Consider the following 24,262-nt stretch of genomic DNA (forward strand, 5'->3'; position numbering starts at 1 on the left):
AAGGCAACTTTCAAGCTGAATAAATGGCAAAAAGTTTAACCACTAATTAACTAGCGCTAACATTTAATTGGGCCCAAAGGGTGAAGTGCTCAAAATCCATTAATTACTTTTCACAGCTTTTCAAAGCAACCATGGTGGAAATATGATGACTTATTTCAAAAGGGGCAAAGAGAGACTCACATTCAAATGTGTGCATCCACAAACTTGGTATCCTTTTAAAATGTACTCATATATCTGAAAGTTTGCTTTTTAAAAAATCAACAAAAGAGTAAGGAAATTCAAATGTGGATTTTTAATATGGATTCCAAAAAAAGTGACTCTAGTACATCGTGACCTACATAAAGCATAGTGCACGTAGGAGATGAAGAGTTGCTTTTCCTTGTCTCTTTTCAGTGAATTTCCACAGTGCATTTATAAGGACTCTTGATGGTTTCCTTTGAATATGAATAATAGACTAAACCTAACTTATCAAACCAATAGTCTATTTATTCTGACATCCTGGTTGGGTGGGGAGGGGAGGGGAGACTTAGCTCAGTATGCAATGTGATTATTATTCACCATGGCGGTGGTGTGAGTACTAAGAAAAGACAAGGGTACTTTTATTTTTGGGATCATTAGGAATGAACCCAAAAATAAAAGTACCTTCATATACATCTCTAATAAGACTGCATTTCAATTACTGTACACAATTCTGGTCATGCACCTCAGAAAGCATGCAATAGAACTGGAAGATGTTTTTAAAAAATGGCAACAAAATTATTAGCAGATAGAACAACTATGTAGAAACGATTATAGCTTTGGGGGCTTTTTAACTTAGAGTCAAGTGAAGTAATAGAGACAAGATGAAGATATATAAAATCAAGCATGGTTCTCTCATATAGTGTTAGAACTTGAGGTCATCTGCTGAAACAAAATGCAGGAAAATACAATTTTACATAAAATGAGGTTAAACTATAGGATTTGTTGCCATCACATATGGTGATAACCACCAATTTGGAGTGTTTAAAAGGGAGCTAAATAAATTCATGGAGGGTTGAACTGTTAGTGGCTCAAGTCAGGATGACTATATAATGCCTCCTGAATCACTGGTAATAAATTTTAAACACCCAGGGTAGAAGAGACCTAGTGCCCTTTCCTACATGCCTATGAGTCTGCCAAATATATTGAATTGGCTACTGCGTGACACAGAATGCTGGAGTGAAGGGATCTTTGGTTTGCTCCATGAAGGTTCTTCAATCTTCTCCTGCCTCAAAAATCTAGAAGTGGGACCAAGGTCAAAGCTGGACATATGTGCAGTGGGCAGGGGAACATGTAAATCACTTGCCATGCATCAAAAATTAAAATTATCATGCTTGGAGATATTTACAGACACTTAGTTCCTCCCATTCAGAATTTCTGAGATTTGTTAGAAATAAATCAAAAGCAACGTGAGAGCAGAGCATATATTATTTTGCATTCTAAGTTAGTGTACTAAGTTCTTCTCTAGGTGTTATGCTATTTATTTAGAACTTGTAATTAGAGGGAGAGTGATATGCTTTGTTTTGTGACATATGCTGTTTTAGGAATGTTAATCAGAGTATATAGTTCAAAGGTAGGACAACATTGATGTGGTGGGAGGCATAAAAAGTAGGAAGAAATCTAGGACAGAAAATAAAAATAAAGAGTTAAAATGTATATTCCCAAGATATTTGCATCTCCACTGATTAAAACAAAATTTAAATAGTACCAAAAATCAATAAGATCATACTTTACTAGATCAACTCAAAGGGTTACAAAATAAGCAGGGAAATTCTTCTTCAGGCTATAGATTATATTAATCAAAAGCAGCAAAGAAGGGAAAGAGAAGGAAATATTGTAGAAAAAGTCCAGGTTGGGCCATGGCATAGCCTCAAATGGGTATACAATACAATTTAAATATGCATATTGAAACTTTATTCACACTCGAGAGAACTGCTAAATTGGATTTTACTTTATTTATTTTTTTAATTTACTATATTTATAAGGTCACCCAACAGAAACAATATGACTGAGCAATGTACAGCAGAAAAACAAACAATAAGCCAAAAGAACAAAATAACATAAAACATACACATTATATAAATATAAAATACAGAGTATAAAATTGTGACTAATATAAATATAATAAAAACAACCAAAGTGGACTCTTCCTCAAATGCCTGGGGAAAACCCAGGTCTTAACAGCTTTTCTAAAGGTAAACAGAGTTGGGGGCCTGTCATGTATTGGAGAGGGAGATCATTGCAGAGCACAAGGGCAGCCACTGAAAAGGCATGTTTCCTAGATCTCATAAGGTGGCAAAGTTTAAAAGAAGGAATCTGGAGCATGCCCTCCCTGTGGGAGCATGTGGGATGGGATGTGGAAGAAGGTGGTCCCACAAATAACTTGGTCCTTTGCAATGTAGGGTGTTAAAGGTCATAACCTTCACATTGAAGGACTCCATATTGGGAGCCAGTGCAACTTACATAGCAGTAGTATTACAAGGGCATAACAAGCTGCACCCATAATTACCTACACTGCTGCATTCTGGATCAACTGAAGTTTACAGATGGTCTTCAGGACATCCCCATGTACAGTGCATTGCAGTAGTCCAATCAGGAGATGACTAGGGCATGACTGACTGAGCAAGGCCTCCCAATCCAGGAATGGGTGCAACTGGCTCAGAAGATGTAGTTGTGCAGAGGACCCACTGGCCACAACTGTCACCTCTTCTTCAAGCAGGAGCTGTAAGTCCAGGAGAACTCCCAGATTACACTGCAAGTCTCAACGGGGGAGTGCTACTCCATCCAGAACCAAAATGGAAACACTCTAATTCCAGATCTGGGGCCCCCAAAACCCATACCCACTCAGTCTTGGCAGGACTGAGCCTCAACCTGCTTGTCCCCATCCAAACTCTTACAGGTTCCAGGCAGTGGGAAAAAACTAAAACAGTTTCACTTGGCCAGACAGGGACAGAGATGGATAACTGGGTATGATCAATGATATATCACCCATGGGCTTCATGAGGATATTGAAAAGGAGGGGGGAGACTGTAGAGCCCTGAGCCCTGTTGTTTGTTGTTGTTTGATCTATAATCTCTTGGACTTGCCATTTTTTCATATCCATCCAAAATGCAATGATCTGGCTGGTAAATATGGTTGCCAGATTGTCAGCCCAATCTATTGGCAAGAATTATGTAGCAAATGTCATATTCTAAAACTGTTTGTTTCTGATCCAGGAAGAAAATGCTGAAAATAATAAATTTGGGCAGACAAGCAATACATCATCATGTCATGTTATGTGTGTTAGCATTTCTATTAATATGAATCGCAACCTAGAAAGCATGGCTGGCTATCCATCCATCCATCCATCCATCCATCCATCCATCCATCCATCCATCCATCCATCCCCTTGATTTCATTTTGAAAACAATGAGCTTTGCTTGAATGATATTTGCAAATCAGCTTCTTACTCTTTTTTTTAGTTGAAGTCTGACTTAGGCAAGCAAGATAATTCTCTGAATGACAGTGGCCCACAGTTCTTGGATGGACCTTATGAAGCCACTGTTCCTGAAATGTCTCCAGAAGGTATGGCGTCTTGTACTTAGCCCTTCTATGGATGCTGTCTTGGTACTGATAAAATAAGTATTGTAGTTGCTACAGGAGTGCATTTTTTTCAAGGATCCAGACTTCACAAGGATTCTGTATTTTAAACATATGTTCCATTATACACTGAGGTTGGATTTTCTGGAGGCACCATTTTCTGCACTTCTACTTTCTAGAGATTTCTGCTTTTTTAAAAATATGCATTCAAGAATACTCTTTGTTGATCTGGTCCAATAATGTTCCAGGGAGTGGGTTTCTAGGTTCCCCAACATCCTCCCCCCAAAAAATCCTTTAGCTTAAATTTCCAGGGATTGAATCCAGGAACCCCTATATTTTCTGATGCCCTGGGCCTGAGAAAGTTGCAGTTCCCATCTCTAGAGATTTGTACTCAGGTGTGCTTACCTGTGCAAGTACTGATAAAGATGTAAAGCAAAATAGAGCCATTCCACTCCTTCTGGCTTGAGCAGCCCTACTGGAAATGGCATAAGACAGCTGCCAGCAATTTGGATGAGAATTGCAGCTCCTTTTGCTGCCTTTCCAATTTGCACTGGATTCAACTTACAAGACCATCTTTCTGTCTTTGCCTTCTCACTGTATATTTTGGACCAGTTTGCTTCTTGAGATTTGCATGGTATTTGGGTAGATATACCTGGCAGTTTTGTGAAGCCTTGATTCAGTATGGATCACTCAGTTTCTGACAATTTTCAAGATAATTGAATCTGGCTGTAACGAAGAGGAAGGAGCTTTGTACCTGAAGTGCATACAAATACATTTCAGTTCTTTTTCAGATGCTTGTAACATCTTCAACATATGTAACATATTTAGTTCCAAGAGATGTTAATTTATTTATTGCACAGATTTCTATGCCAGCCTAGCCCAAACCTCTAGGTGGTTTATAACAGCAACAATTGCAATAGATTTTTAAAAACAGGTAATTAGCAAATGCACAATGGAATAAGAATATTTAACTACCTGCTGAGAGCTCAGCATGGAAGGAGCCAATCTGACCTCAGAGGAGAAGCTGCTTCATAGCAGGAAGGCCACAACAGAGAAGATCTACAGTACCTCCAGGTCCATATCCCTTAACCTCATGCTGGATAGGAACCAGAAGCATCTCCTCTCAAAAAGAACAAAAAAAAGAGGGAGATTCTCCTTGGAGGAGATGGTCTCAAATGTAGCTCAGAGCCAAGACATGTAATCTGGAGCATTTTTAACTGAGTACCAGTTGACAACCACAAGTAGCAGAGGTATTGTTTTGACTCACCAGCTGGCACTGGAGTTTCTGAGTTGTCTTCAAAGGTAGCCCTTTTTAAAAGAGTGTGTTGTAGTAGTATAACCTAGAGGGGATGAGAGCATAAGTCACTATCACAAGGATTTCTTGCTACAAAAAGGGCCACAACTAGCATACTAGTCAAAGGTGGGCAAAATTGTTCAAGAATCAATATCTATATTAAGATGAATACACATTTGTTTTAACATTCAGCACACTTTCTTGCTGCTTTCTCCTCCCCCATATACATTTCATTAGACTCAAGGAAAGCATAACAGTAAATGACACCTTTTGCAAATGGAACAATATAGCATTCCTTAAGGCATTTGGTGCTTTGCATAAAACATAGTTCATGTAGCTTAAATGTCAACACATACAATGTATCTCTAAAAATGGACATGACTAGAGTGCACCATACATATTGGGTATTTCAGTGGGCTTGAAGTTTCATTTAAAAGGCTCCCCCCCCCCCCCCCCATTCTCCTGGAGCTTTCATGTTATTCATACTGAGTGTTTTTAATAAGGTTTTACATGCTTGGAAGATGATTAAGAAAAAAAAAAGTTTCAGCATCACATGGTTGCAAGACTCTGTGCTACAAAACAGCCAAAAGTTTTCAGCTTGGAAAAAAAAATGTGGCTGCTTTAAGAAGTCCACTCATTAAAAATAATGCAACTCCTAAAGCTCCAGGAGATTTTTCTTTCCAGGCTGACAGGGAAGTTTGAAAAAGTTGCACTATTTTAATGACGTGCCCAGAGGCACCTCCGTTCTATCTTCAGCCACTGCATCTGTCTTGACTGCTACAATGATTTAATTCAAGGTGGCACATTGATTTGGAAAATCAAGTCACTTGGCCTCAGTGAAGCTGACATCAACACAATTCAGCTGGCTACTTTCCTTCAGTAGAAGGGGGGTCCTGCATGTGTAAAGGATGTGGATAGAAGCTCCTTCCATCTAGAACGAGGCAGTGTGGCTCTTCTGATCTAATGCTTTGAAGGGAAAAAGACATTTCAGTCTGGGGTGCCACCCAGTGGCACATTTCAATTAAAGCTGCATCAAATTGGAGTGCCCCTTCCACATAACAACACTAATTAACCAGGTATCCCAGTGAATCTTACTGAAGCTGAATTAAGAGTATACACCTTTCTGTTAAGAAAGTGGCATACACCTAGCATTCTATTTGTTTATTTTTATTATTACATTTATATCCTGCTGCAATCCTGAAAGAATCCCAAGAGTCGCTCTGCAGTGAGATGGGCAGTGACAAATTTGAAATACACATACACACATACACACATACAATTCACAAGATGTATAGTAACAATTAAAACATTCAACAATAAAGGAACAAGCATTCAAGAAATACGCTGCAGACTAGCACTTGGTAAAGCAACCATGAAAGCTCTGCCGTGATGCATCTATACCTACAAAGATCAGAATTGTGCAAGCCATGGTGTTCCCTGTGATACCCTATGGAAGTGAAAGGTGGACTTTCAAGAAGCAGGCTAAGAAGAGTATTGACACTTTTGAACATTGGTGCTGGAGAAGACTCCTGAGAATACTGTGGACAGCTAAGAAAACAAACTGATGGATCATTCGAATCAACCTAGAGTTCTCACTTGGGCACAAATGACCAGACTCAAATTATCCTACTATGGAAACATCATGGGAAGTTCTAGCTCTCTGGGCAAAGCTCTAATGCTGGGAAAGGTGGAAGGAAAGTGAAGAAGAGGATGACCAGCAGCAAGGAGGATGGCCTCAGTTACAGTGGCTATGAGTACACAGCTGGAAGACTTGAAAAAGCAGGCTAGGAACAGATCATTAGGAACATTTTAGGAGTTGACAGTGACTTGATGGCACATAATCAATAAATCAATCAATTAGAACATTCATAGTTAGGTTAAAATTAGAAACATATGCATATACAGTATAAAGCATAAGCAACCCCAGCAGCCAACAACCCAGAAAGCCATGCCCATTTTTCAGCTGGTCATGGGAAGTAGTTAAAATGGGAAGTTTTCATGGGGAAGCCATTCCAGAGGACTGGCACTGCCTGATCCTCTATGCTTCAGTCCTCTCACCTCCTGAAAGTGGGGAACCTCCAGCAGCAATTCCCAACAAGATTAACTGCTCAGGCTGATTCTAGTGGGAGAATATAGTCCTGAAGGTAAACTGGTGCCAAACCATAAAGGGCTTTATAGTTAAAACTTTTTAAATTGCCCCAGAAACCTACTGGTAACCAATGTGGGATCTGCAGCACGGGTTACCTATGACACAATTCAGAAGTTATTAGTTTAAGAATGTTTGGGGATTTTTTAATGGTTTGACAACAATCACCTTCCCTATCAACTTCTTTACAGATAATATCTTAGCTTTTTATCAGAAAATAAAAATCTTTTGGGGCTCTGCTGATGAATTTACAGGTGAAGCATCCAATAGCAGGATGCAATAATGTGATGCTCTAAGCCTTAGCAAATGCTGTAGGTCTTTTTCCACCTGACAGGGAGGTTGATTTGTACTTAAATTTAGAAGTTAGGTAAGAAATGAGTTGGACATAAAAACAGCAATATGAGAGAAAGAGAGAGAGAGAGGAACTGCTTGGGAATATTTCTTCATGGGTATAATCTCCCAAAAGGCCCTTGGGATGGTATCAGATTTAGATCGAGGACACAGACAACTCCTAAGGAGAGATGAAATTGTCTTCAGTAGATGGATTGTAGTATCTGTTCTTCAGTAGAAAATGCTCATTACGGACCTCAAGGATATGAAAATCTATCAGAATCCTGTTGTGGGTCATAGCTGCATTGCTTTCTTGGAGTTTCTTTCTTTCAAGCCATACCACAGGCATTAAATTAGGGATTGATAAAGTGCAATTGCTTTCTTTTTTTCTTTTATTACCATCTCTTCACTCTACCGCAAGTGGAAAATTAAAAGAACAGAGCAGCTCACACGCACGCATGTATTTTCAAAAGCAGAAAGTATAAAAAGGGTGACCATTAGTGCAGAAGTAGTATTGGTGGTGGTGGGGGGGGGGACCCACAACTTAGCAGCTTGACTTTTGGTATCAACTTTTTTGTTCATTTGACTGAGTTATAGAATTTATAGACATTCAGGTTGATGTGCAATGAAAATATAATTTAAAACAAACCAAAACTAAGAAACAATGGGATTTTTTTTTTTTAAAAGTCCAATAAATGTTGAGAGCAGTATTAAAATTAGTAACAACATCCATTCAAGCTCTTTAACCTGAATTCCATTCATCAGTATTATTACTCCCATGGGGAATACAGTAAATCTGAATGTAACTGCAGTATCTTTGTTAGTTTATTTATTGCCAAAAGTCTCCAATTACATTCAGATGTACTCTGCTTTTCCATTTATGGTTATTGTTCATATTCTATTGCCATATCCTTACATTAAAACCTGGCCCATAGGGAGATGAGTTCTCACTAAGATTTCACCTAAAATAATTTTTTTTCACCATGTAATATATAATAATGTGATAGAACAATATGATTTAAGCAAATGTGAATAGGACTCCCTCTAGACTGTACTCTTCAACGTAGTGACATCAAAGCCATGAAGGTAGGAATAGCATGCACAGGGAAGCAGAATCCATTGGTGACTCCATGCCAAGCGTGTGCCTTGAAAAAGGCTTAACTGAAGCGGCTTTCCTATGTCCAGTTATCTGAAAAGGCTGTTCTGCCCTCTCTAGGTACAGTGACCATATGTCCTTCATAATAAAGGACAGTCCTTTGTTTCAGAAAGCTGTCCTTTAGATTTATTTATTTTTCCAAAAATCACTTTTGTCCTTTCTTTTGGTTATTTAACTTGTACCGTACAAATGGCACCACTTAATGCACAGTCTTTCACATTCCTGTGAAAAATATGGAAATTGAATTGTCTTTTTAAAATAAATTTACATATACTGTTTGATTTTAGCTATTTTTATTAGAATATGTGTTTTGTAAAGGGTTTTTTTTCCCTCCTTGGTTTTGCTCTGGAATTTCCTTTGTAAAGCAAAGTCATAAACATAAACAAGTAAATTTTTTTATCCTTATGGACCTCCTTCAGATTTGCCCCTTTTTCAGGTTTGTCCTTTGTTTTTCCCAAGAAAATACGATCACCGTATCTATAGGCTGTGCTTCTGAATTGGTATGGATTTGTTTATGTGCCCAGGTGTGTATGGCATAGCTTTGCCTCAGTCCCCCAAATAACATGATCCTCTTCAATGTGATTCATGTCTTCCCAAAGCCTTGACTGACAACTCCAAAGAGACTTCTGCTTATGCACCAAAGTGTATTCCAGTTACTTCCCATAGCTTATTGGAAGCCTCTTCCAGGTGCTGGAATTGTCAGAGAAGGCAGAGCAAATGAAGTGAAGCAGCATGCAACTTCACTTTTAGAAGCAAGGGTGGCATGTTGATTTGTGAAACAGCTTTAAAGTATGTTACACTCATACTGTCATTGTATCTCTGACATTGTTTAGTTTTTATGACCAGATAGGCTCTCATCCCTCACAAAAATGCAAAAATACAGAACTTAAAATAGTTACAAAGCAGCTGTATCTTACTGCTATGGACAATCAAAATCAGCTTCATTATCCATTCACAATGTGAAATTCAATAAAAGGCAGGTGTTACAACATTTATATAATACTAAACAAATGGGTAAAATTCAGACAGTGCTTCTTTCAAATAAAGAAAGATTCTATTTTCTCATCACTCATGAAATAGACATCTCTTTCAAGGATTTCAAAGACTGTGTGCCACTTTTGCAGATCATTTTTCATGACCTAAAGGAATGTGAAACAAGTTTACATCTCTAGATCTAAGGACCGTGAAGTTGGTGGCATTTATTTTGCAAAAAAAAAACCATTTTGGCCTTTTCAGACTCTGGCCTAAAAAAAAGTCTTGAACAGAAGGTATATTATATTCAAAATAGAAATGTAACAAAGTTGAAGGAAGCAATTCTCTTTACAAAAGAAATATTCTCATAACAGCTGGATTTTTCATCCAACACCTTCTCAGGTACCTCAGTGATTCAGGTGACGGCGACATATGCAACAGGTGTTCGACTGATTTATAGTATTCCTTCAGAACAGCCCTATTTTTCTGTGGAACCAACTTCAGGTATTGTTTATCTTCTGTATACTAGCTTAAGTATCACTAATAAATCACTTAAGTATATTGTATTGTATAATTTTTATCAGATCCATTTCTGAGATTATTCCACATGGCAAATAACTCAGGTTTAATTTAGCAAGATTATCCATTTAATCTGAAAGCTACATGTACAGTATTGTTTACTGAATAAAGAGCTTGAACTATCATGTCATCTAGTGTCAATCTATCAACCTTGTTTGGGTAAATGAATGCATACTATCATAACATTTAGATTTTCCTCTCAATTAATTAAATTACAAGGCTGAATATAAATTATATGATTTCTGTCTCTATGCAGAAGTGTACGCTTACTGTAAAACAAAATCTCCTGCACTGTCGGTTTGAAATTTAATCTGCTCAAAAATGTTTATGCTGATAAATATCATCCAGTTCCTTTTTAAAACAAAATTTGAGAGCGTTTGGAATGCTATGTGGCCACAACACTTCAAAATAATAGTGGAGAATGCAAATTAGGGTTAGCAAGATTATTGAGGTGCTGGGGAATTTCCATTTTTGGAGTGGTTTGGAACTCTTTATCTTACAAGCTAAATGAGGGGTGATGTGAGAAAAGTGTAAAAATTTACTTTGAAGAAAGTGGATATGCCAAGTTTTTCTCCTTGACTTAATGTTAAAGTCCAAGGTAAATTCCAATGAAGCTGAATGGCAGAAATTCAGGGCATACCATTAAAAAAAAAATAAAAATCAGGTAGCATACAGTACAGTTAAACTGTGAAATATCAGTCACAAAACATAGCAATTGTTTGGATAAAGCCACTGAGAATATCACCATTAATAATGATTATAATTTTATTTATTTGTCAAATGTTTATTTATACATCAAATTAACATAGCTACCATCTCACAAACTTGACTTTTTACTGTTTGCTCCTGCATCAGGAAGCCCCTGAATCTCAATTGCCCTTGAACATGATAGGACCTCCCATGGACATCTGGTTGGCCCCTGGAAAAACGCAGATTATAATAGATGGGTCTTTGGTCTAATCCACAATGGCTGTTCTCTTAAAAAAAAAAACCATAATTTTATTAAAGATTATAATTGCAATAGTAAAAACTAATACAAACTAAAAAAGAAAAAAGGGTAGAAAGAAAGAGTAAACATTGCAAAGGAAAAGAAAGAAAGAAAGAAAGAAAGAAAGAAAGAAAGAAAGAAAATAGTAAAGAAAAATAATATATATAAATAAGTGACTTCCAACCTTCATCACAACAAGTATAAACAATTTTAGTAATTTTTCACCTCCTCTTAATTTCTAACCAATGATCTCTTCATCCCATGCCCCATCTCTTATCTATAAACAAATCCATAAAGCATTGTCATTTCAGTCCTGGTGTCAGGGTTGTCAGAAATAACAACATATCTATTTTAACCTTGATCAAATAAACCAACCTTATATTCCTTCCTTTTACTTCTAACATACTTAATCTTTATTCCATTCAAGTAATGTCATAGAACTTGATTTCTTTTCATTTCTTTTTTACCTCTTTGCACAAGATTCATCTGAACTTTAACAAACCTCTTTTGTAAATCTAACATAAAAGAATTATCCAGGTCACTCTCTTGGTTTATTATTTGTAACAATGGCTGTTCTCTGTTTCTTCTATACTTTTTAGGAGTGGTCAGAACAGCTTACCCAGGGGACAGAGAAACTCAGGATAGGTATTTTGTTGTTATCAAAGCTACAGTTGAACAAACTGGTGGAGCTTCAGGAACAACAACAGTAACTATTAACCTCACTGATGTTAATGACAATCCTCCTCGTTTTCAGCATAGTAAGTTGAATATATTTTCTTGATTTTTTCTTCTGTTTGAATACCCATGCAATAAAACGTTGTATTCCTAGTATATTAACTGTAATTGGAAAGCTAGTATTACATTGTGTCTGTATTTAATAATAATTACATATGAACTTGATGACCCTCACCAAGGAATCTTAAGCAATGTTGTTTTGTCAGTGAATTAGTATATATACACACGCACACACACATACATACACACACACACACACACATACACACACACATACATACACACAGAGTAAACACACACATACACAAACACACACACACACAATTTACTAACAATTCCCAGAATATTTTTTAATATAGTAAATTTAGTCATATCATTCCATTTCCATAGTCACATACGACAGATACAGTAGCTCTGGTTTAAATTTGTAAGTTATGGTTTTAGCAATTTAGAGACCTAGTATAATATGCCACAAATATATTTTAAAAGCAAGAAAATAATAATAATAATAATAATAATAATAATAATAATAATAATTAGTAGTAGTAGTAGTAGTAGTAGTAGTAGTCGTCCTTGGGGTTCTCTGAGGTTAGTCCTACATATGATGATATCCTCATCAGCAGAGGAAACAACAGTAAATTAGAAACCCAAGTTTATCAGAAGACAACCCACACCAATCAAGAACTCCATTACCAAAGTAACAACCCAGCCTCCCACAAGAGGAGCTGTGTAAAAAGATTATTCAAGCAAGCAAAGACACATTGCAGCAACCCAGAACAGCAGAAAAAGGAAAAAAGACCACCTATACAACATCTTCCAACAAAATGGATATCCACGCAACTTTATCAAAAAGTGCCTGACCACTCAAACTACTACAACACAACCTATACAAGCTATGAAAAGGATAACACTGCCATACATCAGAAACGTCTCAGAAACCACCAACAAACTATTACAACCACATGGCATCTTTGTAGCACACAAACCAACAAAATCAATCCAAAATATCTTAAGTAAACCAAAAGACCCAGTAGCAGAAGAAGAAAAAACAGGAGTCATCTACAACATACAATGCAAGGATTGCAACAAACACTATGTAGGACAGACAGGCAGAAGACTAGCAGAGCGCATCCACAAGCACCAACTAGCTGTCAGAAGACATGATGAGAACTCTTTAATCTCACAACACATGGACAGACTCAACCATAGTTTTAACTGGGAAACTGTCAGCATTTTAGACCAAGCTAAATCCAAAAATACAAGAGAATTCTTGGAAGCCTGGTATTCAGAGAAGGCAGCAATTAACAGACACATAGATATAAACAGCATCTACATACTATTCAAAAGATCAGAAGATCACCTCACCAGCAATCATCACACAGATAAACTGAGATTACCACCAGGCACACAATCAAGCAGTAAACATATGCTAATCAAGGAACTACCAGAGAAGCAAAACAAAACCCCCACCCCCACCAGCACTGGCAAAGCATGCCACAGTATATAATAGAGAGCAAACCCCATCCCATTTTAGCACTGAAGATGTTACCTAGCCGGGTAATGAAATGTTTGCAAGAAAAGAACCAAGCTCAGAGAACCCCAAGGACTCCACAGTTCAACCCTGAGCTATACATATTTGCCAATATTAATATTAATATTAATAATAATAATAATAATAATACACTAATGCACAATGGATAAGCAAGCAAGGAAGAGATTACAGTAGCTTTCAACTATTTTAGGTCCTTGCCTACGACAAGTAGAACTGTCATTAATTTAAAATTCCGTGTATCGATAGATATTGTCTATTTATTTATTTATTTATTTATTTATTTATTTATGTATTTATATTTCAAATTTAGTCACTGCCCATATCACTTAAGAGTGACTCTGAGTGGTTTAGGGTAAAATAACAATAAGTATTAATTAAAATACAATAAATAAAACCATGTTCATACATAAATAATGTCTTCCAAGATAGTGATGGTAAATAAACGTTACAGGGTCATCTTCAAGGTGCCAGCCACCCACCAGGATTGGTTGCCCCTCTTCTCACCCCACACAAGTTGGCAGAGCCAGGTCTTCACCCCTTTCCAGAAAGTTGGGGAAGCCCAACCTCACCTCACCTCTGGGAGGAGAGTATTCTATATGGCAGGAGCAACAGCAGAAAAGGCTGTTCTTCTGGGCCCTGCTAGTCGGCATTCTTTCGTCAGTGGGGTCTGTAACATACCTTCTCTGCCTGACCAGGTGGGATGGGTGGGTTGATACAATGGGAATGCTACACTTTTTATTTATATACAGAACTGTCTTTTTAAGAATGAAACCTTTACATGATAGTCATATTTTAAATGAAACAATATAATAATAAACTATAAATATAATATAATATAAACTATAAAACATTACCATGAAAACCAGTTGCAATACAGTTAAAAATACAGTTTAAGGAAAAGCAAGCAGATTTGGAGATCTTTCCTAATGGGAAAAAAGAGGTCTGAAGATGCTTCTAAGCTCTTGTTTACGGTAGTCCACCCTAAAAATCACTAGAATATAAATAAAATGGAGAGACAGTGTGCCTTTCCCAGGTAGCATCTACATGGTGTACCAGCCTTGTTTAAAGGGGAAAAAAAAAATCACCAGAGTTTTCCCAGTTCATACCAAAAACAACTGGGAGGAGAACACACACAGAAGGAGCCCAAGATTAGATTGTTTGTAGTAAGTTTTACCTTGTTTGCCATCATCTATCTCTAAATAACTTTAAAGAATCCATTGGAGCTGGAAAGCTAATGAATTTAAATAAATAAATAAATAAATAAATAAATAAATAAATAAATAAATAAAAATATATCTCTAAATAACATTAATTTACTAAATACAAGTTATTTTATGCTAATATTGCACCCTTGATGTCATATTTAAAAAACCTTGGGAAGTTCAGAATATTTCCTAAAAATAATTGCTATGGTACTGAAAACAATTATTTGTCTCTCTGCTTCCTCTTTAAAGCTATCTCCTCTTCTGTCTTCCTTTACTGAATGATTGTCACACAACTACTCAGGTCTGACTATAGGATGATATCATAAAGCCAGTGAAGAATAAGGGCTAGAACCACTCATTGTACCACTTTGAAAGTGATCTACCATGTTGAAAGCCTGAAAAGGGTAACATAATTAGCAGGGTAAAACTTCATAAAAATGTGCTTCCCAGTATATTCACAGAACTTTTACGTGTTGAGATTTAAAAGAGGAAAAGCCACATGGAAAAAGTAATATATGACTCTTTCTTGGAATGGCAACCTAATTTTGGGTGTGTGTGCGCATGTGCGTGTGTGTGTGTATCATACACTGTTCAGTATATGTTGACATACTGAAATGATAAAATAAGATTTCTCTAAGGACAAAAATCCTGTGAGAATGAACTAATGAAGTGATAAACAAATATTTATTTATTTATTTATTTATTTATTTATTTATTACATTTTTCAACCGCCCATCTCCCCCCAATGGGGGAACTCTGGGCGATTCACAACAAACATTAGAACATAAAATATATAAACACATAAAACCTTAAATTAAAACTTTACTAAAAAGAAAAAGGAGAGACCAAGAGGATGAAAAAACTGAGGTTGAAGGCACAGGCCTCTATGGGGCTAGCCATATGGAGTAATATGGAGTAATACGGGAAGCAAAGCAGTTCACGGGAGTCCAGCATACTTTAGCTCAGGAAAACTAAAGCACACCTTGGCTTAACAACAGAGTCAGGATCCCAAATTTATTTTTTACTTTATTTATTTATTATTTATTTATATGCTGCCCATCTCCTCCAGAGGGTGACTCTGGACGGTTTACAATTAAAATCCAAGACAAAGTTTTCAAGCCCTGACTCAGGAGAGTTCTCATAAACTTATCAGATGTACCTCAGTAACAAGAGCAGTTACATTATACACATTTCCCTAAAGATGGCCTAAAGTTATCCCCAAAATTACATTTTGAAATTAAGTTAAAAAAATAGGCAACAAAATCAAATAATGCCACATAACAAGATAACTAATTAAAGGAGGGAAAAAAAGAAAAAGAAAATTCTCTGTTCTTAGTTTATTATGGATAAGCTCATAAAGCAATTTGAATAAAACAGTTCAGAAGAAACTCAATTTGCACATGTAAGAGAAGAAAACTTTTATATGATGAAACCCTGTTTTAGTTGCTTTGATGTATTCGTCTTTATTTTTCTTTTAATACTTATGTTGGAATTTGTGGTTTTTTATTGGTGAATTTATTACTGGTTGCTCTGAATGAGGGAGACATATTAGAAGACCAGGACTTTCATTTCCCAATTAGGAAAAGAAAACAGAAGAAAAGGAATCAGGTAAAAGCTAGGGGAGAGTAGGCCTTTGAGGGCATCTCATCTTCTGGTACCAGAAACCAAACTAGTGAGACTGAAATATAAAAAAGCTTCCAGGTGGGGAGGAGAGGAGGCACAGCAATCTTTTGATGTGGTCAGTCAAAAAAGGTGAAGATAATATAGGATATAACATGGAAAGAGAGTAATACAGTTAGTCCTTGCTTAATGATGTTAATTGGGACCAGAAACTCCATTGTTAAGCAATAGAGTCATAAACCATGTGACTGTGCCACTTAGTGATGGCAGTTCCAGCAGTCCTGGTTGCCGTCATTAAGCAAGGTCCTCACGTGACCATGACTTCCAAATTTTGCTGGCTTCCCCGTTGACTTTATTTGTGGGATGCTGGCAGGGAAGGTTGCAAGTCACGATCACATGACTGTGGGACCCTACAACATCATTGCAAGCCAGGTGCTAAGCACACAGATCATGATCACGTGACTGCAGGGATGCTGCAATGGCCGTAAATATGAGGTCCAGTCATAACTACCACTCGTTCAGCACCATTAAAAGTTCAAATGGTCATTGAATGACTGGTTGTTAAATGAGGACCACCTATAACTCTGATCACTGTTATGGCAAATATACATCTTTGGACCATTCTTGATTGATTTAATGTAAAAGAAAATAAGATGGATTTTTTTTCCCCCAATGGAAAATTTTCAAGGATATGTGAGGTTCTCCTGCTTACCTTAATTTCAAAGTGGCTGGTATAATCTTTCATTATATCATGATCCCTCAAATAGTTTGCAACATTCCTGTTTCTCCACACTTCAGATAATTCCTAATGAGGGATTTTTTTCCTTGAGATATTTTCTGATCAGGAAGTGGATGCTGATAGGCAAAGTTATATAGAGGGGCAATTGAGGAATAACAACAATAGCCATTCTGCTGCCTTGCAAACATAAAATAAGGCACCTTGAAAAAGAAATAGAAAAATTGAAGATTGGGACACAGAAAACTTATAAAAGATGTTAAAACGCATAGATCAAGAAAATTTTAAAAATAGAAATTATTTGACATGAAGAATTTACTGAGTTTGACTTGATACTCTGACTTTATTAGGATATAATGGATTATTTTAATTTGTCAATATTCTATAGGATGTGTGTCAGTGACCAGTAGGAACGTAACACTTTAAAATAAAGTTATTTATTTTAAATTAATTATGTTTAAGACAATTATTAAAAATTAATATCCAGTTAACCACATGGTTATAATTTTGGAGTCAATCACGAATACCACATTGGCAATGTAATAATCCTACCTTTTCAGAAGTTGTATCACAATGACTGTTTTAACACAATGCTATAGTGCCTGAAACTATAGCCTGAGACAAAGTAGCAATTGTTTCCACCTTGATTCAGGTTTTAAACTGATTAATCTCTCCACTGAACCATGAATTGAGTAATTAGGATTAAAAAGATTGTTCCTAGTTTACTTAAGGAAATACAAGGAATATTAAATCGTAGACTAACATGAATCAAGCCTTTCTTTAAAAAGTTGCTAAATTCTCAATTTTTCATCTGGGTGTTTCAATCAAAATTGGTTGAAATTTGCTTATTTTTAATCTGCCTTTGAAAATGGAATTGGGAATTTATTGATATTGAATTCAAATAGCTTGGTACGTTTTGATGTTCTACTGTTCACAGGTGTTATTCTAATTATAAACAAGGACATAAACTTGTCAGGTTAAAAGGAAAAACTGCAGACAGAAGAGAGTTAGCAGTCCTTATATTACAATACTTAAAAAAAGAGTATACAACTACTTCTTTTGAAGCTCAAGAATGGTTAAATTAAACAGTCAAAAGCTGCTAAAGACAATGAGCTAATACCACAAACAAGAAACATTTGTTACAACAGTTCTTTATCTAATAAGACAATTCTCAGAAAGGATCACAATTTGCATTTTGTTGCTGTCAAATGAACATTCATGATTCCATCAGGCTTGTACTGAGACTTGCTTTCTCTTTAAGAGCGCTATGAAATGAATGTATCTGAGGCAGATCCTGTGGGCATCATCCTTGGCAAAATCATGGCAAATGACAGCGACATAGGAGAGAATGCAGCCATGGATTATATAATAGAAGAAGATAACCCTCATATCGTTCACATCATTACTAATAATGAGACTCAAGAAGGGATTGTCATATTGAACAAGGTGAGATGTCATCTGCTACTTAACAAACAGTATCTCAGCAGGCAGTGAAAAGGCAAAATCAAACATGTGTACTCATTATAGTCTTAGATGGGGAGAAGTTATGATAAGTCTGAAAGCCATTCCATTCTCTTTCCCAAGAATTTGTCCTACATTAGCATGATCAACATAATGTATTCATAAAACGGGCAGCTTATTTGTTGCTTACTTAGAAACAAACAGTTGTAATCACTCTTGACTGAGAAAGTTAAATGTTCTATGTTTAATTCTGCTGGCTTCAGATTGTCTCAAGAAATGTGCTCTATTGGTTGGCTTGAAATAACGCTTTTGGGCAGTCCTTTCTAAGGCTAATTTTGTACTGCAGGCTAAGCTACTTACCTCCCATGATGCTTTTAAAATTCCAGTCTGGATTGTAATGGTTTGATAATGGAGCTGGGTTGGTGCTCAGTGCACTCTATGGGTATCTCAAGCTATGACTGGTCATTCCCCTGCATCTTGCCCTTCTCAACTGTGTATGTTACTGGCTGGCTTTTGTTGATTGTATCTCCCAGTGTCTACCTTTTCCTTTTAGGGGCTGTTTCCTTCTCAATAGTCCCCATTCTTTTCCTTTGCTTTCCCAGATGTTGACACACATGCATGCTTCACACATTCTATGGTTTGACCCTGTGTTTCCACTCATTACTCACATTATTGTTGCTCTGATAGTACAATGAACAAACCAAAGGACAGAGATTATTCCTTCATTCCATTGTAGGTCCATAGAAATTTGGGGGGAATTTAGGTGTTTAAGTATTCAATTTATATAGAAATAGAAATAAAGAACTGATGGTCCAGATAGAAACAAAGGAGTCACATTCATTGTAATTGTGAACTTCCTTCCAACATGCCTGTGTTGCAACTTAAGTATTAAAAAAAATTGCAATACAGTAGACTTAGAATGGGTGGAAATCAAATGGATGCTAGATAGGAAATGGAAGGATGGGACAGATATATGCTAGAAAAGAGTAAGAAATAGTAGCCAAGAAATCTTAGTCTATGGTCTTTATAGGCCATCATTAAAACAACTGGAAGAAATATAAAAGGAAGCAGCAGAGAACATAATGACCCAATCCAGCAGCCCAGGATGAAATGGCTATAAAGGTCTCCAACCAGCCACTGGTGGGAATGGGCATGGCAGATACCGCAGCCCATCAGAGCTTGGGTGTTACTAGACTGGAATGAAACACAGTAGACCAAATGCTCAGAAGGACTTGAGACGGTTCAGGATAGAAAACTGTATTTTTGAAGACTTGTTCTTTTTTTTTTTTTTTAAGAAGATATTTTGAAGGCCATTTGAAAATTTGCTGATTTTGTATTCTGAATTGGGGGAGTAATTTATAAGTAAATTACACTTAATAGTATAACTGAGCACAGCCGGTGTAATCAGATGGTGAAACATAAGCCAGACTACAACAAGGTTAACTAATAGCACTAGTTATCAAGGTTCAACTACTGTAGTTCTGATCTTAATAAGATGGTTAATTCTTTATCTTTATCTTTTTAAAGATAGAAGGCAACAAACAGATAGGGAATGAAGAGTGAAGGAAGGAGAGAGTTTTTCCCCATCCTGGATTTGATTGTAATTGGACCTCAATTAAAGCTCCATTCCACTATATTATAGATCCAACATATATCTATCACCACCACCATGGTGATAGTGCCTATTCTGTCTCTTTATACTTTGAAAAATCATATTTTTCACTATAGAAAACATTGAAAGTTGCCTGGTATTGAATCAATCTGTTTAGCTCAGTTTTATCTATATCAGCTTTCCATGCGCCAACATAGATTTATGGCCTTTTAATGTATAATACCTCTTGTAGCTGGGTCCACAGCAATAAAATTTGCTTGCTCATTTGTAAGCTTTACCAGATTAAATAAAAACATTTATGACACAATTTGTGTTAGGCAAAGAAAAACGCCAACACATCACCCTTTACAAGACTGCTTGGATATACATTCCTTTGGTTTAAATTATATATTCCTTCAACTAGGAAGACATCAGTAAACTAAAAGTATATTACTAATACATTTAAATAAATAAATAATAAATTACCAGCCACTGTAAATGATGCCATTGTAACATACTGCATATCACTTGCTTATCATCTTTTTTTCATTATACTTCTGAAAAAACAGTTTATGACTGACCTATGCTATCATATAGCATTGTTTACTATAACATATATATTCAAGTAGAAACATAACATATGAGCAAATTATTCAAATAAATGCCACTTATAACCTTAAAGACAACCAGATAATTCCCATCTTTCTAAATTCACCTGACATTTAAAGGATTCTTCCTCTCTTCAACTTCCATGATGACCTTGGTGAATATTTTGCAAAACACATCAGATGTTATGTAAAAAATAACTGGATTCATATTTCATTATGACAAAAAAGACTCACTGAAACCAATGAGAATTAAATTGGCCACCACTGATGGGGCCTCACTGCGTCTACATTAAATATGACTGAGAATACACCCAAATATTTCAAATTAAAAAAAAGTTACTTTCACGTTAAGGAACAAAATCTATAATAATAAAAAAGTGGGGAGCAATATTGAAGAATATTAAGATTGGCAAAAGGGGCTGTTCTGAAAAGCCCATGTTCTATCCTAGAACATGGTTCTAGGTACCTAGATAGCCCATATTCTATCTTTCGAAATAATAACATAAGGTAGATAGCATCTCCTTCTCTTCAAACTGAAATGGAAAAATAAACGAAAAATATTAACAAAATCTGCATGTAATCATGCTTAGCAAAAATTAAAATTGTATCCATCATGATGCTACTTCAGCTATGAAACCAGAAAACCAAGTAAATGTAAGTAAAATGAGGTGAAGAACAGCTCATTCAGAAATATGTTTTTTTTCCCACTTATTTAGATTTATGTGTGTGTGCCTTCTAGTCAGTCTTGACTCCCGGCAACCACCTCGACAAGTCCTTGAAGTTTTGTTGCCATCATTTTGGAAGTGGCTTGCCATTGCCTCCTTCCTAGGACTGAGAGTGAGTGACTGGTCCAAGGTCACCCAGCTGGCTTCGTGCCTAAGATGGAAGTAGAATTCAGAGTCTCCCAGTTTCTAGCCTGGTACCTTAACCACCACACCAGTCTGGCTTTCTGTCTAGAATTTTACTTGCAGTTGAGCTTTTGTTTTGTGGCAGTTGTTATTGCAAAGGAGTCAAGCATAGTGATGCTGCTGTTTTTATGGAGTAATTTTAATTTTTCAGTGCAAAGAGACCAAGTCTTTTGCTGCTATTACTGTCTCTCCCTCCGCCCCAGAGGTTACCCATTTCACCATAACTCTGCCTCCTCCCTACCTCCTCATGCTTCTTGTAAAAGATAGCCCATTGGAAGGATTTGTCCATGATGTTTCCCCTTCCCTTGGGTGGGGGATCCAAGGAAGGTGTCAGACCACTGGACAGGATGAAACAGAACAGATTAACTTATACTACCAAACCAACTAGTAAGAAAGGTAAGTGTAAAAACTGTACTCATGAGGATTATACTAATATTTTCTTCACCTAAAAAAAAAAAAAATGAAATAAAGGTAACATGCCTACTTTGGAAACATTCCCTATGAAAGTGAACCATTGCTTTTCCATTAGCTGTTTATTGTTGTTAATTTCTCAGAAGCTGAATGAAAAGTATTGGCTTTTCTTCTTTTTTGTCAGAGAGTCGATTATGAGAGCCAACGGGTATACAAAATAAAAGTTAAAGGTATTAACAGACATGTTGATAAGCGCTTCCTTGAAAAAGACACTAAGTTTGAAGATGAAACTATTCTCAGGATCATAGTGAAGGATGCTGATGAACCTCCAGTTTTCGTATCAGAGGAATTCTTCATGGAGGTTGCTGAAGACAATCTGAATGGCTCATTTGTGGGAACTGTGAGTGCCAGAGATCCAGATGATATCAACAGTCCAATCAGGTACATCCCAAATCTTAGATGATATGACTGGGTATAGATATAGCTGGACACAATATTATTATATGGTTTTCAGTGCCATCGAAGACTACTTCCCAAAGCTGTAGGTGTAGGTCTGTGGATGTTGCATATCTGAATGCTACAAATATAGCTATTTATTGGAATGGAGAATACCGGTAAACCTCCTGCTTGCACTGCGTCTATTGCTTCATTAGGATTCAGAAAAAGGGAACTTTCATAAAGTTTCCTGTTCTGTGAAGTAGGGAAGGAAGGAAGGAAGGAAGGGTAAATTATGCAAGATAAATGGGTCACTAAGTCTGTGAAACTAAATCTACAGGTTTTGTTCTAGTTCCATGGGCTTTCTATCCTTTATGCTTCATGGAAGTGGTAGTTGTTCTTTTGCCTTTCTCCTGTTAGTATTGTTTCTTTGACATTGTTTCAAAGCAGCCACAATAAAAAAAAAAAAATGCAGTGCCGTAGCCCACTTTAGTTACCAGTGTGAGTCACTTCACAAGTGGCACTTCACTGTTTCTTTTTAATCGAGTCCTTCACCTGCTGAGAGCCTGTCTGTGAAAGAAGAATGAATAATGCATTTTAGATTTGGTTCACTCTAATACAGGTACGAACATATTTCAGTTCATAAAAAGAAGAGCTTTGATCTTGGCAGCAGTGAATTTTAAATGTTTATCAGTGTTCATTTTTCATGATTTCTGAATAGCCAAAGCACACAGATCCATATTCATGACTACACAATTCTCTTTCCTTGACTGACAATAGTTTATATATCCTTCTTTCTAAAGCAATTATTGTGTTCCATGTCTAAGAAACTCTTTCTGCCTCTCTCTCTCTCTCTCTTTTTAAATTTTTCATGTGCAGATATTCTATTGCCCACAGCAAGTACTTAAAGACATTTTTCAGCATTAATGCCCACAATGGAACAATCAGTATAATTGGACCTCTGGACCGAGAGAAAGAGATTTGGCACAACCTAACTGTTACTGCCACAGAATTAAGTGAGTAGGGGCTTTAAGATACCTATCTTGAATGTGTATCAAGCAGGGGCATCTTCAGGGTGGAGGGGAGGATGTCAAAGAAGTCAAAGTGGCAGCTGAGATTGTGCAGTCCAAGCCCCACCTTGTTATGATGCATGTTAAAAGGGGGTGGGACTTGGCTCATACAGTTGCCCCTCCAACTTAACTAATCTGACCACTCCTGCCGATGTCTCTGATACTAATATCTATTTATAGCAATTATCTTCCAAAGGTTCCATCTTTTGGAATTGAGAACTCGTGTTTCTTTGTTGCTTGTTTCAAAAGATAGCATTAAGAAAGAGATGTGTTTGTTGGGGTTAAATCTAAAATCTTATCTTCTTTTGTCCAATATTACAATTAAAAGGGAAAAAAAGGAAATGTAATATAATGGAAATAATTAGCATTTTAAGATACACTGCAGGATATAAAATTGCCCTCTTAATGCAGGATCTTGTGTTACATCAGACAATGGTTAATTTCACAGGTTTGGTTTTGTTTTGTTTTTTGTTTTCTGGGTTTTTTTTTTGTTTTTTTTGTTTTTTAGTGGTATGAAATTACCCAGTGTTTAACTGAACACCAGTCAGAAAATTAATTCTGAAAGTGAGGCCTCAATCAGTTAGACTCCTATACAGTTTGAATAGGAAAGAATCCCTGATGTATATTTCATCTGTTAGTGTTGTCTTAAAGTCAAATGCAAATTGCTTAATCTGTGCATTTGTTTGTAAGTCACCTTGCCTTTCAGATGTCACTTCCTCCTTCCTTCTTCTTTTTTTTTTTATTAAGTACTTAGATGTAGATCTAGAACAGTCTCTCCCAAACTCTTATTCCCTCATAATAAAAAGGTAAATGCAAATCATAATGGAACAATTTTAGCTATCTTAAGATTGTTTCTCCAAAAAGACAA

The 24,262-nt window shown here is 36.4% G+C and overlaps 2 protein-coding genes across 10 annotated transcripts in view; both read left to right on the top strand.

Annotated features, from left to right (window-relative positions):
* Positions 1-24,262, top strand: part of LOC103060058 (cadherin-19) — a 137,477-nt gene that overhangs the window by 86,490 nt on the left and 26,725 nt on the right. For all 9 annotated transcript variants that reach the window (XM_088130581.1, XM_088130582.1, XM_025167639.2 and 6 more), the window contains 6 exons: positions 3,480-3,582; positions 9,898-9,999; positions 11,662-11,820; positions 18,172-18,356; positions 22,074-22,330; positions 23,204-23,340. In XM_088130581.1, the coding sequence (XP_087986707.1) occupies positions 3,480-3,582; positions 9,898-9,999; positions 11,662-11,820; positions 18,172-18,356; positions 22,074-22,330; positions 23,204-23,340 (943 nt within the window). The remainder of the gene's footprint in view (positions 1-3,479; positions 3,583-9,897; positions 10,000-11,661; positions 11,821-18,171; positions 18,357-22,073; positions 22,331-23,203; positions 23,341-24,262) is intronic.
* The window catches only part of LOC148213720 (uncharacterized), a 293,222-nt gene that overhangs the window by 45,525 nt on the left and 223,435 nt on the right, over positions 1-24,262 (top strand). The gene's annotated exons all lie outside the window — the stretch shown is intronic.

The sequence above is a fragment of the Python bivittatus genome, unplaced genomic scaffold (assembly GCF_059951505.1).
Source record: "Python bivittatus isolate LINGU-HERP-01145 unplaced genomic scaffold, Pbiv_v1 ctg000840_np1212, whole genome shotgun sequence".
Taxonomy (NCBI): domain Eukaryota; kingdom Metazoa; phylum Chordata; class Lepidosauria; order Squamata; family Pythonidae; genus Python; species Python bivittatus.